The sequence below is a fragment of the Salmo trutta genome, chromosome 12 (assembly GCF_901001165.1).
Source record: "Salmo trutta chromosome 12, fSalTru1.1, whole genome shotgun sequence".
Classification (NCBI taxonomy): Eukaryota; Metazoa; Chordata; class Actinopteri; order Salmoniformes; family Salmonidae; genus Salmo; species Salmo trutta.
In genome coordinates, this window is record NC_042968.1 from 24,830,513 (window position 1) to 24,856,565 (window position 26,053).

Sequence of the window (26,053 nt, forward strand, 5' to 3'; positions counted from 1 at the left end):
TTCCAGTTTGTTCTGAACCCTTTCCACAGTGACAAAGAGTGGGTGGCACTGCACCTCAGCTTAAGTGTGGTCTCCCCCCACTGCCAAGGCAAACTGTCAGGCCGTAAAACACATGCCACCGACCTGATGCCAGGAACATTACCTTTTTATTCTTCAACACAGAAAGCTCTTCACTAAGGGCAGCATTCATCAGTCAATTCAACTGCACCTACAGACAAAATGAGTCCTGGCTATTAACAGGGATGATTGTGCCAATTTAATTAATTCAGTTTACTGTACCATATAGTACCTCATTTTCCAAATGTCCTCACATATCAAATGCACTTAATAGAACTGTATGTCACCCTATGGTAACCCACCACTCCCTAGTCCTATACGGTATCTCACAGTACATAACAGAACCTTCTGTCACCCTATGGTAACCCTCCACTCCCTAGTCCTATATGGTATCTCACAGTACCCCACAGAACCTTCTGTCACCCTATGGTAACCCACCACTCCCTAGTCCTATATGGTATCTCACAGTACATAACAGAACCTTCTGTCACCCTATGGTAACCCTCCACTCCCTAGTCCAATATGGTATCTCACAGTACCCCACAGAACCTTCTGTCACCCTATGGTAACCCTCCACTCCCTAGTCCAATATGGTATCTCACAGTACCCCACAGAACCTTCTGTCACCCTATGGTAACCCTCCACTCCCTAGTCCTATATGGTATCTCACAGTACCCCACAGAACCTTCTGTCACCCTATGGTAACCCTCCACTCCCTAGTCCAATATGGTATCTCACAGTACATAACAGAACCTTTTGTCACCCTATGGTAACCCTCCACTCCCTAGTCCTATATGGTATCTCACAGTACATAACAGAACCTTCTGTCACCCTATGGTAACCCTCCACTCCCTAGTCCAATATGGTATCTCACAGTACATAACAGAACCTTCTGTCACCCTATGGTAACCCTCCACTCCCTAGTCCTATATGGTATCTCACAGTACCCCACAGAACCTTCTGTCACCCTATGGTAACCCTCCACTCCCTAGTCCAATATGGTATCTCACAGTACATAACAGAACCTTTTGTCACCCTATGGTAACCCTCCACTCCCTAGTCCTATATGGTATCTCACAGTACCCCACAGAACCTTCTGTCACCCTATGGTAACCCTCCACTCCCTAGTCCAATATGGTATCTCACAGTACCCCACAGAACCTTCTGTCACCCTATGGTAACCCTCCACTCCCTAGTCCTATATGGTATCTCACAGTACCCCACAGAACCTTTTGTCACCCCCAACTCTCTCCCCCAGACTGCAGACTGTAAGAAGAACGCACAGGGGAAAAACAAATGTTTGAAAGAGCCGCTACAACATTTCCCCCATTCTTAATTAGCACGACATTGGTAGTATAGTGTAGTATTCAATCAGACTTGGAGCCCCCTGGGAACGCTGGTGTCTCATTCAGCGTCTGGGGAACTCTTAGCTTAAGCACTACATCACACGAATAAATTAGACATCCGTTCGTTTAAAAATAATTTGTCGCTTTCTTTTTATAAAGTGTTTGGTGGTCTTTGCACAGTATCAACTATCCTGGATTATTCAGTAGATAGCAATCTCCATCCCAATATTTTATTTTATTAATTTAATTAGGTCATCCAAATTCTAATATTACTAATTACAATATTAGATTTTAGCAATATTAGATTTACAATAATTTATTCAGATTCATTATTTATGATAATGTTGGCTTATGTGTTTAATAGTAAAAACAGTGTCTTAACTAGTATTTCTTCCCCTGTTGTCTTAATGGTATCGTTAGTTTCATACCCTTGACTTTTCCGGAGATGATACCTTTCCCTCGGCACAGAGGACATCTCTCATGTGTCTCTGGTTTCTGATGGGGTTGTTTTCCGCGGCGGGCGCGCTCCTCGGAGCCCTCTGTGGCGAAGGCAGGCGTTATGGTAATGAGCCCCAGCTGGTGAGGGCCGGTTGTTGCAGTAATTTAAATGGTCAAGTGCAGCTGGTAATCCAGGGCCGTATGTTAGCGCAGGGAGGAGAGAGTGCTTCAACGTGCAGTACAGCTGTTTTAATCTCCTGTTAATAAAAGAGCCTGGCCCTGCCTCACGCGCCATGCATCAACACCACCTAAATAAACTCCCTTGTTGGAGGAAATTACTTTCTGAGAACACAGAACAAGACATGAGGCTCACGGAGTTGGTGTCAAGCGTCCACAAGGACACTGAATCTCTCCATTCCAGCAGTTTACAGACGACATATTGAACTATGTCGTCTGTAAGCTGCTGGAATGGAGAGATTCAGTGTCCTTGTGGACGCTTGACACCAACTCCATCAGTAGAGATGACTGTGATTACTGTACATCAGAAGGGATATTACAGAGTATGGTCTGTAGGGCAGGTGGGTAACTGTTGTTACCGTTCATAATCTATGTCAGTGTTTATAGAGAGCCTCTGTGAGCATCTTGAAAGGGCAGGATTAACCCATTACGGGCACACCAGAAGGTTGGAGAGCCATTTGTTGCCTTAATGACCTTGCTAATGTAAGATAAAGCAGTGATGTGCTAAATATATCACTTATCTAATCTATGCTATCATGGAGACAACTGTTCCTCCTAATCCACCCTGCTTTAGTCCCTCCACTGGTCTGGATCACTGGAGTCTTCAGAGCAGAGCTAGACACCATCTGCTGCCATTATTCTGACTGAGTCCTCCCTGTTATGTCCCTGGTCAGGAATCTCATCTCATTGTGATGATGGATCAAGACTGAGCTTTCTGGCCTTAATAGAGGGCATGAGAATCCTCTCTGTTTCACCTATTACAATGTAGACACTTGTACGACACCATTAACATTGAAGTTGTTTAAACTGGACTTTGTATATCCTCTTAGATTCAATGATGAATGAGTCAGAAATTGTCATTTAGCTAATTGTGTGACGTTGTGCTAGTCCAGAGGCCATATTTGCTACTGAGCGACGGTAAAGCTGTGGACTGGGACAGAGAGCAGTCCTAACAGACGATGATAGAGTCTCCTTCGGCCGGCCGGCCATGCCTCTTTCAGTCCCCTAACAAAATGTTAATTACATGTATATCGTCGTCAGGGTTCGCTGCCCTCAAATCCAATCAGACGAAAGTTGACCGCAACTTTGCCTAGCTGGGCTGCCATCTCAGTGCTCCGTGCCTGAACCCGCCACAGTGGCCATACTCATCGGCTCTACCGCCCTCCCACCCCTCCTCCGTCCTCTCTGTCACTGGTCCTTAAAGTGCTCTAAGTGCTTGTGACTGCGCTAATGAATGAAAATGTCCTCCCAGCAGTGAGGACTGCATTAAGCTGAATAGCCACCTTAGCTGTAAAAGCTCTATTAGACTCAGTGGCCAGGAGGGCTAACGATTGTGCCCAATGTTTATTTACTAGGTATTGTAAATGCATTATTTATGGAGAGCTTTCCAGACACCACTTGTCAAGAGTTAAAAATGTCAGTATAAGGTATAAAGGGAAAAAGAAAAATGGCCTCCATTATGAAGATCCAAGGTGACCTTGGTTGGATTCACAATTAGACCAGCTTCCTATAATGCACTAAAGTATGACTAATGGTCATAGGGAGTCAACACTGTGTTGTCCCCAAGACAAGGACAGGTGATAGTTGTGTTTGTTAGGTTTTAGGTTTTAGGCTGGTCCTTTGGGCTCTATACAGGCAGGTTGAATCCTTGCCAGCACAACCAGCTCTGGATTGGATTTGCGTGCAGTTAATGAATTCCTAATGTCTCTTTCTATTGTGCATTGAGTGGCATGCTGAGACATGTTTTTATTCTTTATCGGTGGCCTGTCGAGCACAACGCAATTCCTGTGCACGGAGGCATGTCAGAAAGCGATGCACTCAAGCCGGTCAGATATTCGTCTTCTTCTTTGTAGTGTACTCTTTTACAGAGACTTGCTGCTTGCATCAGGGAATGTCAACACACAGGCATGCACGCACAAACGTCCTCTCTTTGCCTGGGCATCGACAGTCCTCTGCCTGTGCCAGTGTAGCCAGCAGTGTCGTATTGCCAGGAGTAGTTCTGGCTGCTGCTAAAATCTTGTTATATTTGAATCCATGTTAAAGGCCGGCGAGACTGAATGCCATGTTTCAGGCAGGAGTGTGGCAGGGCTGCAGGCTAACCCTAACCCCAACACTGACCTGGGATATTGAAACACGTTCTAGGTCTATGTTCCCTTATGGACAAAATACACAAGGCTTTTTAGATTTCAGGTTAAACTAGAGGTTGCAGTACATAACATCTATATTCTGATGTAACGGGACTGCTTTTACAGTTCAACCTGGTGGCTGGCCTGTATAACAGTACACAGTATCCCACAGTGTGCCTGTGATGACTCTAGTCTGTCTGTGGAGAAGAAGTGAGAAGGAGAGGTCGCTCCCCATTGAGTTGGGATGTCCTGACCCCCTGGGAACAGGTGTGCATGCTGGAGGTCCTGTCTCAGAGGGTAACATGCAACCCTGGGTGACCTGTGACACTATGAACAGTTGCTAATGTGAAGGGGTGAGGACTTCTCCCCAAGGCAGTAACCCAACCTCCTTGGAACTGAGAGGAGGTCCATACTCCACACTATGGTGCACAGGAGCCAGGCTATGGCCAACAGAAGCTAGCCGTGTCAGTCAGAGTATCTGGTTAGCAGTGCACCTGGACCACAGCAAGGCCTATTGACTAATTACCATACCAGTGTGAAGCCACAGCACCTTCATCCACAGGGACAGTTCACCAAATCACAGCCTTCCTCTCTGAGGTAGAAGGATTATGAAAGAGATCACACACGTCAGGAGCAGATGACCTCCACTGTGTGACATGAACGGTCAAATCGTGCTGTTTAGTTGGGTGATCTGAATGTATGATTCTCAATCTCAGTCATACTCTATGTAATGCCAATCAGAATATATCTCTCTCCCATCTCTCTCTCTCTCTCTCTTGCTCTCTCTCTCTTGCTCTCTCTCTTGCTCTCTCTCTCTCTCGCTTCCCCATCTCTCTCTCTCTCTCTCTCTCTCTCTCTCTCTCTCTCTCTCTCTCTCTCTCTTTCTCTCTCCCATCTCTCTCTCTCTCTCCCTCCATCCCTCTGCTTGTAGTTGTAATCCGTCTCTGGGCTATGTGTTATGCCAGTGTCTGTGGCAGTGCTGCAGTGTGAGTGTGGGTTTGTAATCAGCATTGTGTGCTAAAGAAGGGCAGGGTCATTATCCTCTATTACGACAGGGTGTGTAATGAGATTCAGGGATGGGGGAAAGCTTTGGAAGAGAATAGGATCAGCTCCAAGCCTTTGGCCTGATTAATACTGATGAACTCATGACTTAGTCCTAACACAGTCTCTGCCCCAATCCTGCTGTCTCAACCACGGAAGCTCACTGTAAAATTGGCTACAGGTGATTTGTACCATTTGAAACTGTATGCGTAATACATTGTTATTAGCCAAGCTCAGGATTTCTTGTAGAAAGGCATTTTCATTCATGCCCACAGTATCTGATTGTGTTCTTACGACTCGCTTAAAGGTTTTCTTAAGAAATAATATAGTAGGACAAGCTCTCTCTCTCGTTCCCTCTCCCCTCTACCCAGCTGCCCTGTCGTCTGGCTCTGTTTAATCCCACCTAATTAATAGGAATCTTTGTTATAATGATCTGTGGCGTGAGCCTCTGACTCGATGCATATGCAATGAGGCTGGAGACCCAGTCGCCTTTTTAATGTGTTGGCTGCTAGTCGAGGTGAACCTGCAGGTTTTGAGGCGCGCTTCAAACACTTAGCTCTCCTCTACTCTCCCCAGTCCCCCAAACATCAGTCAACCGTTTCTCTCTTCCTATCCTTTGCACTCGCGCTCCATCTTCTTGTCTTCTCCTTTAATAATTGTCCTTCTCTTCTGTCTATCTGACTCTCTTCTGTCTATCTGACGACCTGCTTATCTTGATACAAGTGACATATTTGATCAGTGGCTGTTGTATTTGTGTATGGTTTAGTATTTTAGTGGTTTTGTCTCTAAGTGTTTGTGCTTCTGAGTGTATGCGTGTATGCGTGTGTGTGTGTGTGTGTGTGTGTGTGTGTGTGTGTGTGTGTGTGTGTGTGTGTGTGTGTGTGTGTGTGTGTGTGTGGTACTCCCTGCATATAGCTCCATTCTTGTGTATTTTATTTCTCTTGTGATACTATTACAATTTTTATTATAATTTTTTTACTCTGCGTCTTTGGTAAGGGCTCGTAAGCAAGTATTTCACGGTAAAGTCTACACCCGTTGTATTCAACGCATGTGACAATTAAAAATATGATTAAATAAAAAAATACAACTGAAATACCTTATAAAATAAGTAATCAGACCGTTTGCTATGAGACTTGAAATTGAGCTCAGGTGCATCCTGTTTCCGTTGATCATCCTTGAGATGTTTCTACAACTGTTTACACCTGTTGTAAATTCAATTGATTGGACATGATTTGGAAAGGCACACTCCTGTCTATATAAGGTCCCACAGTTGACAGTGCATGTCAGAGCAAAAACCAAGCCATTAGGTTGAAGGAATTGTTGTTAGAGCTCCGAGACAGAATTGTGTCGATACACAGATCTGGGGAAGAGTACCAAAACATTCTGCAGCATTGAAGGTCCCCAAGAACACAGTGGCCTCCATCATTTTTAAATGGAAGAAGTTTGGAACCACCAAGATTCTTCCTAGAGCTGGCCGCCTGGCCAAACCTGGCACCATCCCTACGGTGAAGCATGGCGGTGACAGCATCATGCTGTGGGAATGTTTTTCAGCGGCAGGGACTGGGTGATTAGTCAGGATCGAGGGAAAGATGAACGGAGCAAAGCACAGAGAGATTCTTGATGAAACCCTGTTCCAGAGCTTTCAGGACCTCAGACTGGGGTGAAGGTTCACACAGCCAAGACAACGCAGGAGTGGCTTCGGGCCAAGTCTCTGAATGTCCTTGAGCCCAAACTTGAACCCGATTGAACATCTCTGGAGAGACCTGAAAATAGCTGTGCAGCGACGCTCCCCATCCAACCTGACAGAGCTTGAGAGGATCTGCAGAGAAGAACGGGAGAAACTCCCCCTATACAGGTGTGCCAAGAAGACTCAACGCTGTAATCACTGCCAAAGGTGCTTCAACAAAGTACTGAGTAAAGGGTCTGAATACTTATGTAAATGTCATATTTCAGTTTTTTTTTTTGTAAATTAACAAACATTTCTTAAAATCTGTTTTGTCCTTATGAGATATTGTGTGTAGATTGATGAGGGGGAAAAAACGATTTAATATATTTTAGAATAAGGCTATAATGTAACAAAATGTGGAAGAAGTCAACTGGTCTGAATACTTTCTGAATGCACTGTATGTGTGTGTGTACCTCTCTCTCTCTCTCTCTCTCTCTCTCTCTCGCTCTCTCGCGCTCTCTCTCTCGCTCGCTCTCTCGCTCTCTCTCTCTCTCTCTCTTTCTCTCTTTCTCGCTCTCTCTCTCTCTCTCGCTCTCGCTCTCTCTCTCTCGCTCTCTATCTCTCTCTCTCTCTCTCTCTCTCTCTCTCTCTCTCTCTCTCTCTCTGTGTGTGCCTGTGTTCATTCTTGGCCGATGCCGTGGTCTGCCAGCCCTGTGGAGCAGTGCTCTGGTCTGTCACTTTTGTTTGAATAGGTAATGTGGAGCTGTTCAGGCTGAAGAGACATGAGCTGGAATCGCTTGTTAGGACACATGATCAAAAGCTGCTCTCTGCACTCTGCCAATCAAACCTCTTGTCACCCTGTGAAGCAGACGTTAAATAGATTTTTCGGCTGTATGCCGCGGGCAGTCTGCCAGCCTGACATGCGAACTTTTACTAAAAGATACTAGCTCCACCACTCCTCCCCTTCCTCTCTCACCCCCAAAACTCCTCCTTCATCTCCCCCTCCCCTCCCTCTCTCTCCTGCCACAGCACTGCCCCTCTGCTTCCAGGCTAGTGAACAGAGCCCAGAGCTAAATGACATGGCTAAGTGTGGGGCACAGGGAGCACGCTCCACTCTCACTCTCCAGCCTGCCTTCTCTGAACGATGGATTTAGTATGCAGTCCAAACAGAACCCATACACACCACACCACGACTGCCTCCTAGGAGTTAGGAGAGACAGGGGAGTCCTGACAGAACAAGAACAGCATAGGTGGTTGCAGCTAGGTCCGTCTAAAGTGGAGCTCTCCCTCTTTGAGATGACAAAACAAGCAGCTGCTTCTTCAGTGTGCCATTCTTCGCTGCGTTGGGATCACCTTCCCTCTTCTCATATTCCCATTAGTCAACAGTAGCAACTGCTGCGGAGCATTCCGGGAGCCATCTTCCCAGGATTCAGCTGTTGACTCTGTCCCCCTGCGCCTGAGGAGCACAACGCTCCCATTGTGTTGCTGGCCCAGTGGCTGCACAGGAACCCCCTGATAGGAGGAAACGGGTGTCTTAGGGAGACAAATCACAGCCAGGGCCTTACAGAGGCCTGTTTGTGTTCAGCCACACTCCCCATAGGTGCATCCCATCAGCTGGACCTCAGCCCTGGCCCAGACCTATAGTACAGCCAACCATAATGGATTGGGACTCAATTATACTGAAACATATTGCTTCATTTTAAAAATGATTGAGAAGCTATGGAAGAGTTTTTATGTATTTTGTTCTATGAATTTCCATGTGACTTTAAACAGACTAAAAGATAAAACAGTGTAGAATAACAGCTTGTATAGAATAGGAGTGTACTGGAGACTACACTTTCAGCAGCTTTAATAGCCTGGCTGTTTTATGTGACCCCTCAGTATTTGGAATGCAACAGTGAGGGCAGAATGCTGACACACAAGAAGGCAGAGCCCATTAATGCTCCTAAATCTGTCATTGTGCTGGAGCTGTAGATCTGGAAATAGCAGACTCCTTTATGCAGAACAGGGACCGATATGGACAGGATTTACGTAATCAGACTGGAGGGTGGAGGAGATGGGAGGTGTGTGTGTGTGTGTGTGGGGGGGGGGGGGGCAGACATGGGCACAACAGAGCTTCTGCCAGGACAATGGGAAACTTGGGGATGAGGGCCAATTGGATAGACAGTAGGACATTAGAACAGGGTTGTGTGTGTGTGTGTGCGTGTGTGTGCGTGTGTGTGCGTGTGTGTGCGTGTGTGTGTGTCTGAGAGGGGTTATACTGGGAAAGTCTCTGCCCAGTATCACTGTCCAAGCCTTGGCGTTGGGTTCCCAGGCATTCTCCACACATAACTGGACAAAAGAGCTGGTGTCATCTGACCGGGGATGAAAATAGTGTCAATGTAACCCACACCATGGGCACAGACGGGCCCTGTGGCCTGCTAATGATTTCAGGGCACATCGCATGCTTGTTTTATAAGACTATGGTACGTCAGCCATCCAGCTAGCAAATCTGCCTCGGTACAGGCAGACATGACAGATTACACAGATCCTCCTTGTACCATATTTGCATTGTTTTCCACCTAACACTGAGAATGAATATTTTACACTCCACTTTGATGTCTGCCTCTTGAACAGAGAGACTGTTTAATCACTTGTGATAAAACAAATGTCTGCCCTCACTCTCTTTCTCTCCCACCCTGTTCAATAACATTTCACATGTGCCAAGAGATGAGATTAGGATGTCAGAAGAAACGGATAGGAACATGTTTTATTGCGCTGCAAAGCTTGAGTGCTGATGATTATAATTATTCGGCGAACACCATCTCTCGTTGGGAGTGCCCCCGATATCATTTTAAGCCTGCGGAGGCCGAGTGGTTAATATGGTTTAAGACCCTGGCATCCATTACATGTCATGAAGTTCCAATGATAGGTTAAAGTTATGACTTTGGATTATAATTAATGATCGCTGGGCTGGAAGGACATTTTCCTCTATCTTATCATAATGCTGCAATTAGTGATTTGTGTGGTGAGGCACCCCACTTTCTCCTCCCCTCTTCTCTCTCACTCTTCCTGTCTGTTTGTAGTTCTCTCCTGGGTGCCAGTTGGCTTCATGGCGGCTACCGTAAGACTTCTGTTGTTAACTTTTTGTTAAAGTCATGGCTGGGCAATGAGCTCAGCCTCACATGAGATCTGAATTATTCCATCCTTGCACAGCTTGTCTCAGTCTGTGTGGCTCTGTATCCCAGAGAAAGGGGATGGCTTGTTTCAAAGAAAAATACGGCTGCCATTGTTGCAGAACCATTTTGGAACAATAGTGCATTGAGACGTTTAGCTGTGGGCCAGCGAAGGGGACTTCCTAGAAATTTGAATTCTTAACCTTTGAAGTACTATGGTTACTTCATCATCCTAATTCTCCCTGGTCTGGCTGGCCTAGCATCATAAATGTCTATTGTGTTCAGTCTCAGAGATAGAGATATTCAATACAAAAACTGGTTGAGCCCTTGCATATGAGAACATTTGTACATGCAGTGCTGCTTAGCCTTAACCAATTTAATATTCTGGCACCGTACCAGTTGTTCAGATCATGGCTCAATTACTTTGTAAACTAAAACATATCAGACAGTTTGAGGCGGTGTGTGTGTGTGTGTGTGTGTGTGTGTGTGTGTGTGTGTGTGTGTGTGTGTGTGTGTGTGTGTGTGTGTGTGTGTGGAGGTCGTCATCTAAAAATAGTGACCTTTGGACTCTCCGTCCATAGAGCAATGTGTGCACATCCTGAACTCTGACATCCCAGTAAACAAAGCTGGTTCATAAACATCTTTAATTGCTGCTTGGTAGAAACTGAGAATGTCACAGACTGCAATAGCAAATAGGCGCCCCTTAATTAGACAAAGTAAAGTTTTATTTGAATATTTACAGTGCCTACGGAAAGTATTCAGACCCCTTGACTTTTTCCACATTTGTTACGTTACAGCCTTATTCTAAAATGGATTAAATAAATACAAATCCTCAGCAATCTACACACAATACCCCATATGACGAAGTTAAACAGTTTTTTAGAAATGTTTGCTAATTTATAAAACTTAAAAAAAGATACCTTATGAGGTCCCACAGTTGACAGTGTATGTCAGAGCAAAAACCAAGCCATGAGGTCGACGGAATTGTCCGTAGAGCACCGAGACAGGATTGTGTCCAGGCACAGAAGGGAGGATACCAAATAATGTCTGTAGCATTGAAGGTCCCCAAGAACACAGTGGCCTCCATCATTTTTAAATGGAAGAAGTTTGGAACCACCAATACTCTTCCTAGAGCGGGCCGCCCGGCCAAACTGAGCAATCGGGGGAGAAGGGCCTTGGTCACGGAGGTGACCAAGAACCCGATAGTCACTCTGCCAGAGCTCTAGAGTTCCTCTGTGGAGATGGGAGAACCTTCCAGAAGGACAACCATCTCTGCAGCACTCCACCAAGCAGGCCTTCATGGTAGAGTGGTCAGATGGAAGCCACTCCTCAGTGAAAGGCACATGACAGCACGCTTGGAGTTTTCCAAAAGACACCTATAGACTCTCAGACCATGAGAAACAAGATTCTCTGGTCTGATGAAACCAAGGTTGAACTCTTTGACCTGAATGCCAAGCATCACGTCTGGAAGAAACCTGGCACCATCCCTACGGTGAAGCATGGTGGTGACTGCATCATGCTGTGGGGGTGCTTTTCAGCGGCAGGGACTGGGAGACTAGTCAGGATCGAGGCAAAAATGAAAAGAGCAAAGTACAGAGAGATCCTTCATGAAAACCTCCTCCAGAGCACTCAGGACCTCAGACTGGGGCAAAGGTTTACCTTCCAACAGGACAACGACCCTAAGCACACAGCCAAGACAACGCAGGAGTGGCTTTGGGACAAGTTTCTGAATGTTCTTGAGTGACCCAGCCAGAGCCCAGACTTGAACCCAATCGAAGATCTCTGGAGAGACCTGAAAATAGCTGTGCAGCGACGCTCCCCATCCAACCTGACAGAGCTTGAGAGGATCTGCAGAGAAAATGGGAGAATCTCCCCAAATACAGGTGTGCCAAGCTTGTAACGTCATACTCAAGAAGACTTGAGTAATAGCTGCCAAAGGTGCTTCAACAAAATACTGAGTAAAGGGTCTGAATACTTATGTAAATTATATATTTCTGTTTAATTGTTTTTATAAATTAGCAAAAATGTGTCATTATGGGGTATTGTGTGTAGATTAATGATGAAAAAAATACAATTAAATACATTTTTTGACTAAGGCTGTAATCTAACAAAATGTGGAAAAAGGGGTCTGAATACTTTCCGAATTATGTCATGTGCCTTTCACTGAGGAGTGGCTTCCGTCTGGCCACTCTACCATGAAGGCCTGCTTGGTGGAGTGCTGCAGAGATGGTTGTCCTTCTGGAAGGTTCTCCCATCTCCACAGAGGAACTCTAGAGCTCTGGCAGAGTGACTAAATCATTATATGTAAAGTAATCTTGTTGAATTTATATGTACGGTACCAGGTACTGTATATGCTTTTGCCATGTTCTCAACATATCTGCACACACACACACACACACACACACACACACACACACACACACACACACACACACACACACACACACACACACACACACACACACACACACACAGACACACACACACACATACGCATGTACACTCACACCAACACACACTGAAAATAAAGTGAAGTAATATAAAGCCTAAAAGCATAGTATGCACCTGTAATTATCATGGATGAAATATCCTGGATGGACCTGGAGATTATACCATTATATCAGTGTTACCATGCTTATAAAGTCTTTCTTTTTTCACTTTAGTATCACTTCTTTTGTATTAAGGCAGCATTTACATTCTGTGTATAATGTAGAGGAATCTGTGAAGCACATCGGCGTTGCCTCTAAACGTTTAAGATAAAATAACGTTTGGGGGGCTATGCCAGACACTTGGCTTCACTGCACATTTAATCATTCATGTGGATCCGATTAGTATTTTTTTGTCAGGCACATATTAATTTAGTAAATCCCATAGATCAGCCATGATCACAGTAAGCAGCGTTATCCACACACTTCTATTCATTTAACACAGATGAATAAATGGGAATGTTTTGGAGCATTGATTAGCAACAGAGTTTCTATCTGACAGTTAGATTGCAGGGTACCCAACAAAAATCGTCTCCTCTGCAAGGTACCCAGTAATTTAATTCTTGTGTGAAATTATTATAATTTATTACAGTGTGTGGACCCTAATGATTACCGACATCAAATGGAAATTATAAATTCAAATGAAGTCTACATCTCTCTCGTAATGCTCATCTTCACAGTGTTGAGACCCTGATCAGCACTGGCTCCTTTCTCTGTCATTCTACTTTTCATTTATTTACCTCCTAAGACGGACTTGCTTATTTTTATGTTTATCATTATGTGTGATTTAAGCTGTCTCTACTTCATTTCAGCAAGGTGTTCATTACATGTTCTTATCTTTTAGTTTCCTGTCTGAATAAGCCTTCATTATCACTTGAGAAACTTTCCGGTGTAGGTATAGGCTGTGTAACTTTAGAAGGTATTCAACCTGCTCTTTTATGGCTTAAGGCAGTCTCTTTGAAGGAGGTAAACATTTGATTATTTATTTGCTTTTCAGTTTTTTCTTTGCTTTCAGTTATTTCTATATAGAAATACCAGAAAACAATGTCTTAAACTTTCTAATTACTGTACCTCGAGTGTCCTGGAATAAGCTCTGAACACTACTGATGTCTTTGTGTTCCACAGTAATACACATTTTAATTAAATTATTAGTATTAGAAATGTAGTATAGCAACAGCCTCAGCTGCCTTAATAGGGCGGAGAGAGGAGGAGAGGGGGTGAGGAGGAGAGGAGGAGAGGAAGAGAGGGGGAGAGGGGGAGAGGAAGAGAGGAAGAGAGGAAGAGAGGAAGAGAGGGGGAGAGGAGGAGAGGAGGAGAGGGGGCGAGGAGGAGAGGAGGAGAGGAGGAGAGGAGGAGAGGGGGAGAGGGGGAGAGGAGGAGAGGGGGGCGAGGAGGAGAGGAGGAGAGGGGGCAAGAAAAGTAAATGTTGCTATCCAAGCATTTAATGGTGGTAGTTCTTAAAAGTGACCTTGTGGGGTAGAGAGAGAGAGAGGAGCTGGAGTCTAGAGCACAGTGGAGCAGCACGGCACAGCAGAGCACAGCGGCTGGCTCCTTCCAGCTGCACACATGGCATCCATCGGGGGCACAATCACGCACAGTCCCAACACCTCAGGCTCGGACATATGTTGAGTTTTATTTCATTCTTCTGACATTAATCCTATTCACCAGCTGTTCTGCCAGCTGCCACTCTCCGGCTTAAGAGGAGATTGCAGTTTTGGGGGCTCTGAGTCCTGGTTTATCTTGGCTCCTCATCTCCCCTCACTAAGTTTTGATTGGATTTTCCCCCCTCTTCCTTCTCCAGGTTCCTTGAGTTGCATACTTCCTAGCTTCTTGCTATCGTTCTTTTTTCTTATTTCAACTTCGTATTTTCTCTCTCTCCTTTATGTAGATAAGAGAGCTTTAGGGTTGTGTTTTAAGCTGCATCCAAGCCCTTCTCTGGCCAGGGGCCCTTTCAGATTGCTGGCTGGCAGTACTGCGGTGTTCACTGCCTGCCTCTCCTCTCTTCTCCTTTGGACCGGCTCACATTTATAATTCACACACAGTTCTTTCATATGGTCACCGCTATCTCATAACAGGCTGCACAGAGACCCACTCCTAGGGGGCAAGGTAGCTGGCACTCCTCTCCATGTACGCAGGCTGGCCAGATGCTGCTCCCCAGCCAGTCCCTCTGGTCTAGACAGGATGGAGAGAGTGCAGAAATCTCACGCTTTTACACACTTAATGAAGGAGGGAATCTAACTGGGCTGGAGCCTCTTCACCCACGTCCTCTAGTAGCATTTCCTTTGGATTAGCTTCACCTCAGCCTTAACAGTTATCATTATTGACATATCAGGCCTGACATATTTCACATTTATGTGCATTGTCTGGAAGCATTTCCCAGTGTTCTCTGTAGTTTCTGCTGAAGTACTGCTTCGTGGATGACAGGCCGGGGCTGCATGAATTGATCATTGCTCACTGCTCACTTTAATAATTCATGGCTGATTGCCACAAAGTCCCGCAGTAAAATGGATTGGGAGAGGTCACGTGTTGCCCTGCTCAAGAGGTGAAGCCTCGTGGGGACAGTTAATTCATATACAGTATGCTTGATAGACACGTGTCCTATTTAGAGGTCAGCTGTGGAGCCATGGGCGGTAGTGGATACCAGAGCCTGGAATGACAGGGTCACTGCTGTAGGCTTAGCACCTCGGCTCCTATGGATAAAGAGAAAACAGGACGAGTGGTTACCTCAGCACTAACAGCCCCCGGCCAACCAGGACATTTCTCCTACTAATTTACAACTGATTATTACAACTACACCTTTCGTTAAAGCAGCCTGGAGATTTAGGTTTAGGTCTATGTTTAGGTCCATGTTACACACACACATACCACTGTACATGAGGATTGCAGCTTTTGCCCTCTGATTTAGTTGAATGTCTTCTGGTTTAGTACATCCAGATGGACCTTTAGGCTCTCAAGGTCCGTTTAAGTGTGTGTGTGCACAGGTCAGTGATTGTTTAACGTTATCCTCATGTCGTTAGCAAAATCTTCCAATGACCCCTGACCTGTAACAGAGAGCCCAGACCACACCCGTTAGGCTTAAGGACGTGAGTGTGTAAGGACATAAGGGTGTGTGAGGGGTTCCTCCTTGAGCCTGAGTTGCAGAATATCCCAGGCTGGTTGTGTTCTATTTATAGTGGCTGTTGGCAAGCTGGGATGGTGTCTATAGGGGAGCCTACAGGTGACTAACAGGGATGCTCACCAAGTGGAATAATGAATAGTATTAGGTGTCAATTAAATCAAGCTTTTGCCAAGGTGCAGGTGCGCCACAATGTACTGGCACATCTTAAGGAGCCAGGCCTCTTCACCCATGCATGCCAACGGCTGCATTTGCATATTAAAGAGCTGAAATTATTTAACTGAAGCAAAAAGTCTTGTGGAAATGAAAAGAGGTTATTAAAACTGTTGACAAGGAGGCAAGGTAATTGCCTGAAAATGAGCAACGATGCCACTGTTGTACACAGAATAGTGTTGTTTTTTCTCTCTCTCCTCTCTTTAGCGTTTGCATTGTGCGATGCCGCCCGGGTGTGTAACCTATTACGTTTAGATTGCTCCCTTGCAATTAGTGCCCTTTTTGTCCTCCCTTCAATAAGGCCATGATTATGGAGACTTCAGGAGGATCTGCATTCCTCATCCAACAGCTGTTGTCTCTGGAACTACCGGTGGAATGACAAAACATGTTTTCTCACTGCGTTTCACTTTTCTGCCGGCTTCTTGTAATTATTGTGTTTTATTTGCTGCGATGATGGGGTCTTCTTTTTACTGCCTCTGTGATTAAGATATTCACAAGATTCCCTCAGAGTTAGTGAGAATCTTTTTGTAAATCTTGACTTTGTAAGTTTGTTTTCCATACAGAGTGGGGTAGATTGGGGAGAGAAGAGACTGGGGAACGGGTCCATACAGAGTGAGGTAGATTGGGGAGAGAAGAGACGGGAACGGGTCCATACAGAGTGAGGTAGATTGGGGAGAGAAGAGACTGGGGAAAGGGTCCATACAGAGTGAGGTAGATTGGGGAGAGAAGAGACTGGGGAAAGGGTCCATACAGAGTGAGGTAGATTGGGGAGAGAAGAGACGGGAACGGGTCCATACAGAGTGAGGTAGATTGGGGAGAGAAGAGACTGGGGAAAGGGTCCATACAGAGTGAGGTAGATTGGGGAGAGTAGAGACTGGGGAAAGGGTCCATACAGAGTGAGGTAGATTGGGGAGAGAAGAGACTGGGGAAAGGGTCCATACAGAGTGAGGTAGATTGGGGAGAGAAGAGACTGGGGAAAGGGTCCATACAGAGTGAGGTAGATTGGGGAGAGTAGAGACTGGGGAAAGGGTCCATACAGAGTGAGGTAGATTGGGGAGAGAAGAGTACTTGGGGAAAGGGTCCATACAGAGTGAGGTAGATTGGGGAGAGAAGAGACTGGGGAACGGGTCCATACATGATGGAGGTAGATTGTGGGAGAGTAGAGACGGGGGAAAGGGTCCATACAGAGTGAGGTAATTGGGGAGAGAAGAGACTGGGAAAGGGGTCCATACGAGTGAGTAGATTGGGAGAGAAGAGACGGGAACGGGGTCCATACAGAGTGAGGTAGATTGGGAGAGAAGAGACTGGGGAAAGGTCCCTACGAGTGAGGTAGATTGGGGAGAGAAGAGACTGGGGAAAGGGTCCATACAGAGTGAGGTAGATTGGGGAGAGAAGAGACTGGGGAAAGGGTCCATACAGAGTGAGGTAGATTGGGGAGAGAAGAGACTGGGGAACGGGTCCATACAGAGTGAGGTAGATTGGGAGAGAAGAGACTGGGGAAAGGGTCCATACAGAGTGAGGTAGATTGGGGAGAGAAGAGACTGGGGAAAGGGTCCATACAGAGTGAGGTAGATTGGGGAGAGAAGAGACTGGGGAAGGGTCCATACCGAGTGAGGGTAGATTGGGGAGAGAAGAGACTGGGGAAAGGGTCCATACAGAGTGAGGTAGATTGGGGAGAGAAGAGACTGGAGAACGGGTCCATACAGAGTGAGGTAGATTGGGGAGAGAAGAGACTGGGGAAAGGGTCCATACAGAGTGAGGTAGATTGGGGAGAGAAGAGACTGGGGAACGGGTCCATACAGAGTGAGGTAGATTGGGGAGAGAAGAGACTGGGGAAAGGGTCCATACAGAGTGAGGTAGATTGGGGAGAGAAGGACTGGGGAAAGGGTCCATACAGAGTGAGGTAGATTGGGGAGAGAAGAGACTGGGGAAAGGGTCCATACAGAGTGAGGTAGATTGGGGAGAGAAGAGACTGGGGAAAGGGTCCATACAGAGTGAGGTAGATTGGGGAGAGAAGAGACTGGGGAAAGGGTCCATACAGAGTGAGGTAGATTGGGGAGAGAAGAGACTGGGGAAAGGGTCCATACAGAGTGAGGTAGATTGGGGAGAGAAGAGACTGGGGAAAGGGTCCATACAGAGTGAGGTAGATTGGGGAGAGAAGAGACTGGGGAAAGGGTCCATACAGAGTGGGGTAGATTGGGGAGAGTAGAGACTGGGGAAAGGGTCCATACAGAGTGAGGTAGATTGGGGAGAGAAGAGACTGGGGAAAGGGATTCATATTGTCTCTCTAGGACCGGATCTGACTGAGCGATTCTCAGGGTTACAAATTCAGCCCTGAGTTAAATAGATAATAGAATGAGGTATTTTCATTTAGAGTGGAGAAGAATAGCTTCAAATTGACTTGTTGCCCTCACCAAATTGAACGCAACCTGCTTTATTCTCCTAACCTTGACATATTTGTACACAAACAGTATAACTCAGCCTATCGCTTTCATTCTAGGAGCCTTTCTTTTTGCCAATATTATTAAAAGCACTCTAGAAGTTCTCTGAAAATAATTATGAACCTAACTACCACTATTTGTACAAGTGTGTCCTCCAACTCAGCGAGTCCTCTAGCTAGCTCACTGAGAGCACTCCTACTCTAAAACGCTGCCTCTCGCTGGGCTCTTAATGAAAGCTATCCTCCATCCAGCCCACAGCCTCTGTTTATAAGGCTCTGCCGTACTGAGGAGGAAATAATTTATATGGCCAATGTCAGTTGATCATTGATTTAGTAATGGCATGTTTCCCCCGGAGGCTCTAACCACTAATACTGTATACAGGGCTGATGCTGAGACTCCTGTGACTCTCACAGATAGCTCTCTCTCTCCATCCTCCACCACAATGAGCCGTCACTTAGAGCAAAACAAACACTCCACTAGCAGCCACTAGTCACATACAGTATCTGTAGAGATAATATCATAGCCTGAGAAATAAAGCCTACTGTCAGTGGCTGTTACAGTATGTATGTTGAAGCAGCAGCAGTGATAGCGGGACCTGGTGGACAGACAGAGAGTGGGATGCTGGATGGATGGATGGATTCCTGGCTGGGTGTTGTGTTGTCATCCTTCAGGATCTCTCCCCCTGTCCTGCGTGGGTCTCAGTGTTGAGGAGGATTGATGAGGGAAATTGCTTCTTCCTGTTGAGGGATTACAATAGGCGTGTGAGTGAGTGAGTGGGCCGCAGGCTGCAGGCAGGCAGGGTGGTGAGGGCACGGAGCGGAGGGAGGGAGGGACAGATGTGTTGGCATAGGGCCACCGGGCATGGCCCACTGAGAGACAGAGAGGGAGACAGACAGGAGGACACCCAGAGACTACTTCCCCCGCAGGGAGGAAAGCACAGTCTCATGATGCCTGGGAAAAGACCTACGGGCACAACTCACTCTGTCTATCCTTCCGACTGTATGATAAAACACACAGAAGATATGAGACACGAGGTTGTCTATTTAATGTGCCTCACGTGGCTTTATTTAATGTGTTCATGGTTGATACCCCAATGCCAATCGTTAAAGTCATTTCCCAAGTAGATAACAACATGAATCATGAATCATTAAGATATTATTTTTACGGACCATTTCAAATCCAAATTGACAAGGTTTGATTTGCTTGTTAGTGTATTTATTTGTGCCGTCTGTGTTTTCCTCTTGGTGATTTGAACTTAACCGTGCGGTGCATCCAATGATACTCTGATTGAACCACTCTGTTTAGGGCCGCAATAAAACAATACATTAGTTAACAACTCTCCCTCAGCTTGGCACATGCAGAAGTCTTTATGACCAGCTTGCGCTCACTTTATTAACAGTAACTTATTACAATATGCTCAATAAAACACTAATTCAGCTTTATAAACGGGTGCTTTAAAATGTTTGAGAGAGACAGAGAGATTAGCTTTTATTTATTTGATCTTCTAAAGAGGCTGGGGGTGAGATTGTCAGCAGTGCTTACCTGCCTCTTAGGGTTACACTGTTGTGGTTTCTGTTCAACATGGGATTCTGGCAGTGCTCAGTGCCAGGTGCTGAAAGCCCTGTTTATACCAAACACTAGCCCAGAAACATCCCTTTGTTCAGATTTATGAGCACCATTAGTTCTTGTTTGAATGTAGTGAAAGACTAAGTCTAATGTAGCCAGCTCATCTTTGCTCTAGGTGCCTCAATCCCTCTGACTTTTCACCCACATCAGACAGATTACAGGATAGCTGCATGAACAAGCTGTGTACCAGACCACAATGGAGATAGTAGATAGAAACATATTGTAGTTGGCAGTATCAGGTCATTGGCAGGCTTTACATTGCAACATGGTGCCGCCAGGAAATGAGCAAGAAACTTGGAAGAAGTGGAGAAGGGGCGGGGCCTGTATCCAGCTCCGTAAAGCCCTAGAGAACACACAATGAGGAAGAACAGACAGTCTTAGGGTGCTGGGCCCGCTCCCCACTTCCTCCTCCAGGGGAACATTCTGGAGTAGTTTTGTCTCGTATGTTGCTATCTGTGCTAGTGGCAGAGCAGTGGGGGTTGCTGCCAGGCGAGGGTCCCCAGGGGCCTGTGGTATCGGCGGGGCCGGAGGACGGAGGAAGTTGGTACGGGTCCAGTGGGGCCGGCCGGGCTCAGTGACAAGCTGAGCTGTCTGCCGCGGGGACGCTGGGAAAATGTAAATAAGAGTCTGATAAGAGCTATTGTTTTCATTCCATTCTCATCCTGTCTCAATGGGCTGCTCCAGAGCTGCACAGCATTTTATCTCAGAGGAGAGAGGGAGAAAGAGAGGGAGGAAGAGAGGGAGAAAGAGAGAGGGAGATATTTAAGAGTCCCTCTTAGGAAAATAGAAAATAAGCTCAAAGGGACTCTTCATTTATCTTGTTCAAGCGTTTTTCAATGACAAGCCAACTACATGATTCCACTTTCTGCAGACTTTGGTATCTCTATCCCCACAAAGATAGACAGAAATCCACAGATATTGACAGCCACAATGCAACATACAATATAAACATTGTGTTGGTTTTAAGATATTCAATATAAATCACCTGGATTTGAATATTCTACCTTTTCCTATTAAAAATATTTGGTTTTGATTACAAGACCAATGAGGTGTGATAGTTGTATGATTTGTTACAAGCTCTGTCTAAAAATGAACACTGTGCACCTACTGCTCACATCTTAATATGACAGTAACTATTATTCTGATATAACAGTGTTTCCATTGGCATGTTTAATCTCTCCAGAGAAGACGGACAGGAATTTGAGAAATTAAAACAGCACACGCATACACACACTACTGTTAATCTAAATTCCTCTAAAAATGGTTTAGCCTTTCTAAGACTGCTGTGAAATAAGCCAGACGACTGAGTCATTTTGTGTGTGTTTTCCTAAAGTATGCCTGCATGAAAATTATAGCAGCAATATTTTCATTTGGGTATGCCTATTTGGTTCTAAGCTGTTGGAGCATTGAAAGGTGTTTCTAAGTTATTTTATACACTAATCCAGGCCATTATTCACTCTCCCAGGTGGAAAAGAGAAAGCGCAGGCAAGCAGGCAGGCAGGCTCTCTTGCACATTCCAGCTGTAGGCTGTCTTGTGTGAGGGCTTGGCAGGCTGTGTCTGGCCCAGGGTTGGGGATGGAGGTGCAGTATGGAGGAGTCAGGGAGCGGCCACTCTCAGGGTAGGGGAGGAGGAGGAGGAGGAGGAGGAGGGAAAAGTGGGAGGGGTGGAGTAGAATGGGAGCTGGCACCATATTATCTACAACAGTTGGTGCATTCCTTAATGATCAAGTGCGGGAGAAGCATCTGTGGTGATGTGTGTGTATGTACATACATCTGTGTGTGGGTTTCTGTGAAAGTATGTGTGTATATATTATCATGAGTTGGTGAGTGAGTGTTTGTGTGTTTGTGTGAGTGTTTGTGTGTTTACAACCCTTTCACAGTGCTGTAAAAGAAAGCATGTTCTTTCTGCCTGAGTCGGTAGAGGAGTGTGTTGATGTTGTTGTGTATCTGTACTGAGGGAGGGCTGTTATCTGTGGGAGTGTGTTGATGTTGTTGTGTATCTGTACTGAGGGAGGGCTGTTATCTGTGGGAGTGTGTTGATGTTGTTGTGTATCTGTACTGAGGGAGGGCTGTTATCTGTGGGAGTGTGTTGATGTTGTTGTGTATCTGTACTGAGGGAGGGCTGTTATCTGGGGGAGTGTGTTGATGTTGTTGTGTATCTGTATTGAGGGAGGGCTGTTATCTGGGGGAGTGTGTTGATGGGGATAAGTCCGGGAGGGAGAGGAAGCTTGCTCACCCAGGGGTGAAGCCCATGGAAGAGGAGCGGAACTCAGTCACTCCCCCTGCCCTCAACCCCTGTGTTTCTGTGATCCCACTGCCAGGCGGGGAAACAGGGAGTCAACACACACACACACACACACACACACACACACACACACACACACACACACACACACACACACACACACTGCTCCTCTCTCATCCCGGGTCAGGGGGACAAACTGTGAGTTGGGGATTGGAAAGTCAATAAAGCAGAAGTAATGTTATAATGACCTGAGCCTGTGATGTCCTGTTGGCCTCTCTGCCACGGAGGAAGTGGACAATCAAACAAAATGGCCACTCCGCTTGATCTTTTTGAAAGCCAACGTTAAACAGAGGCAGGCTAACCATTGAGCCCCTATTACTCCCAGCCTCCCAGTCCCTCTGAACTCGATGTGTTTTCATAGTGAGGTATCATGTTTGGATTGTGGAAGTGAAGGGTGAGGACATTACACCCGGATAAAAGGAATCATCAGCTGTGTACTTTCTAAACTGTTTACATCTCCTCAGTCAGAGGAAGAGAGAGGATAATAATGGGAGAATGATCCAAACCATTTAGGATATCTCTCTCTCTCTCTCTCTCTCTGTCTCTCTCTCTCTGTCTCTCTCTCTGTCTCTCTCTGTCTCTCTCTCTCGTCTCTCTCTCTGTCTCTCTCTCTCTGTCTCTCTCTCTCTGTCTCTCTCTCTCTCTCTCTCTGTCTCTCTCTCTCTGTCTCTCTCTGTCTCTCTCTCTCTCTCTGTCTCTCTCTCTCTGTCTCTCTCTGTCTCTCTGTCTGTCTCTCTCTGTCCTTGTCTCTATCTGTCTTTCTCTGTCTCTCTCTCTCTCTGTCTCTCTCTCCTGTCTCTTCTCTCTCTCTCTCTCTTCTCTCTCTCTCTCTCTCTGTCTCTCTCTGTCTCTCTCTCTCTGTCTCTCTCTCTGTCTCTCTATTCTCTCTGTCTCTCTCTCTCTCCTCTCTGTCTCTCTGTCTCTCTCTCTCTCTCTCTCTCTGTCTCTCTCTCTCTGTCTCTTCTGTCTCTCTCTGTCTCTCTCTCTCTCTCTCTCTGTCTCTCTCTCTGTCTCTCTCTGTCTCTCTCTCTCTCTCTCTCTCTCCTCTGTCTCTCTTCTCTGTCTCTCTGTCTCTATCTCTCTGTCTCTCTCTGTCTCTCTCTGTCTCTCTCTATCTTGTCTCTCTCTCTCCTCTCTCTGTCTCTCTCTCTCTCTCTTGTCTCTCTCTCTATATCTATACTTTCCTCCTCTCTCTGTCTCTCTCTCTCTCTGTCGTCTTCTCTCTCTTGTTCTCTCTCTCTCTTTGTCTCTCTCTCTCTGTCTCTCTCTTGTTCTCTTTCTCTGTCTCCTCTCTATCTGCTTCTCCTCTCTCTCTCTCTTCTGTCTCTCTCTCTCTCTCTCCTTCTCTGTCTCTCTCCTCTCTTGTCCTCTCTCTCTCTTGTCTCTCTCTGTTCTCTCTCTCTGTCTCTCTGCTCTCGTCGTCTCTCTCTCCTCTCTTCGTCTCTCTCTCTCTGTCTCTCTCTTTCTGTCTCTCTCTCTTTGTCTCTCTCTCTGTCTCTCTCTGTCTCTCTCTCTCTCTCTCTGTCTCTCTCTTCCTCTCTCTCTGTCTCTCTCTGTCTCTCTCTCTCTCTGTCTCTCTCTCTCTCTCTCTCTCTGTCTCTCTCTCTCTGTCTCTCTCTGTCTCTCTTGCATGTCTCCTATTTTGTACAGTATAATGGAAATGAATATATCTGAAACATGAACAATGAAATTAAATATCAAATGTATTGTATAATGCTACATCTTTACACAACAGATCTTGATCTAGATGATAATTGTAGTCTGTTCGTTCCACTGCCTCCAGAGCACGTGATGAGTACAATGACCTGAAAACACAAAGCACTCCTAAGACAATCCCTGAAGGCATCCAGAAGTATGTTTTTATGAATTGTACCCTTTAGTTGGCAGAAGGAGACCACAAATGAGCCATTGTCAGGAGAGTGGTTAAACCATTCCTGATGGAGCCCCAAAGCTTTCTGTGAACTGCAACAATGTCTGCTTTTGCTGTTTGCCCTTTACTCCCTTTCAGAGTGAACAAACCCTGTCTTACACTCCATGATGTCATCTTCAGGCAACATGACACTCGAGGACAATCTGTTTAGGGCTCCTGTTTTCAGGAACCGTCATGTCAGTTAACACGGAGCCTGACTTAGAAACAGCAGCAGAATGGTTCTATATTTACTAGAGAGGACACATCATTCTGGAACAGCTGACATGCACTCTTAACTATCTATCAAGCCTTAACCAGTGTATGAAGGTATGAGAGGAGATCTAGGACTGCTCTCATGGGTAAGTCAGGCATCAGCTGGTGGGTAAGTCCACGGTGGCAGCCCCACTTTGTGAGTAGGAGACAGATAGACAGATAGACAAACAGACAGACAGACAGCAGGGCCCTGCTCAGTACTAATCCTGGATCTTGGTATAGTGGCTTGGCTGTTTTAGTGCAGTTCAGACGGGGGGCAGCGTGCCTGGGAGCCTGCAGTTTGACTTGGGGAGGGTGGAGGGGATGGGAGGAGAGACGGGGGTGGGTGGTGTTTGATGGGAACAGGCTGACCTCTGCGCAGCGCGGGGACCGGCGAGGCCCGGGTCGGCTGGGCCAGCAGTGTGTTCTTTATCAGCTACCCCAGCGACAGCATGGCAGATTCCAGCCATTCCTCCACTGATTCATTGTCAGCCGGACAAATGTTAATTGTTTTCATCACTGGTGGCTGTGAGAACACTCGGACACACCCTGTCTCACCCCTTACCTCCTTCTTAATGTCTCTGCACTGTCTCTGCCCTTACCATGGCTATATTGCCTCTCTCCCCCCTCTCTCACCCCATCTATCTGTCTCACCTTTTACCGTCTTCAATGTGTGCTCAAGAGTGAATGTGTTTTAATCTACCATCAGTAATTAGAGCTATTCAGTTGGGAAAGAAGTTAATGGTTTTTAGTTGTAATTAATAATATTAATTCTGAATGACAAGTGACATTGTTTTGTTTTGACCAAGAAGCTGTCAATATTTTGTTTTGACCGTTGGGGAGAAGACACCTTTAGTGTGTATGTGTGTATTAACATACACAGCTAGATTTGACAAGGAGTGTTGATGGGTGTGTTAGTTGTGTTAGTATTACTGGAGTGCTGAGGCATGCGGAGAAACTGACACTTGTGGCATGTGAATGACAACAGAGAAAGCACCTCTCTTTAGAAAGATATTTCCTCTACCTCCATTTTGTTATAAGAAGAAAGGGTTCAGGTTCCTTTTCATTGTTACACAAATACCAGTAATTCAATTCAAACTGAAATTACATGAATGAAATTGGAACCTTCAAAATATTATCGTAAAAATCTAAATACATTAAAAAAAAAATGAATTTGGATTTGACGTACCCTTTCCTGAAAGAAATCCGTTGGAGAAGTGAATTTTAAAATGAAAGCATTTTAAAAGGTCTCTTTTCTTTCCCATGTCTTTCAGAATCCAGTTGCATGGAAACACTTCTGTCAAAAGACTGGAAAGAGAAGATGGAAAGGCTCGACACGAGTGATCTTCTGGGAGAAGTAAAAGGTAAGCTTGATGCTGTGGTCACTCACAACCGCAGCGCTCTCTTGTAAAGAGTGTCTTAACGTGAGATTAACAAATCCTTCTATTCCTATCAGACATACATCATCTATACATAATCTAAGAAACAGGCTTGCACTCTGAAATTACACAAAAGCTCTTGGCTGCCTTCCCTAGTTCTTTTCTGTGCTTTCCTTATCTGTTATGTCAAAATGCCTCTGTCCAGAGCCCTCTCTTTAAATTCCAACCCCTTTTCCCAGTCTGTCATTTTGTTTGTGTCTG

General features: G+C 45.7%; 1 protein-coding gene across 18 annotated transcripts in view; it reads left to right on the forward strand.

Annotated features, from left to right (window-relative positions):
- LOC115203234 (transcription factor SOX-6) overlaps window positions 1-26,053 on the forward strand; it is a 193,700-nt gene that overhangs the window by 79,549 nt on the left and 88,098 nt on the right. For all 18 annotated transcript variants that reach the window (XM_029767735.1, XM_029767739.1, XM_029767734.1 and 15 more), the window contains one exon: window positions 25,688-25,777. In XM_029767735.1, coding sequence (XP_029623595.1) covers window positions 25,688-25,777 — 90 coding nt within the window. The remainder of the gene's footprint in view (window positions 1-25,687; window positions 25,778-26,053) is intronic.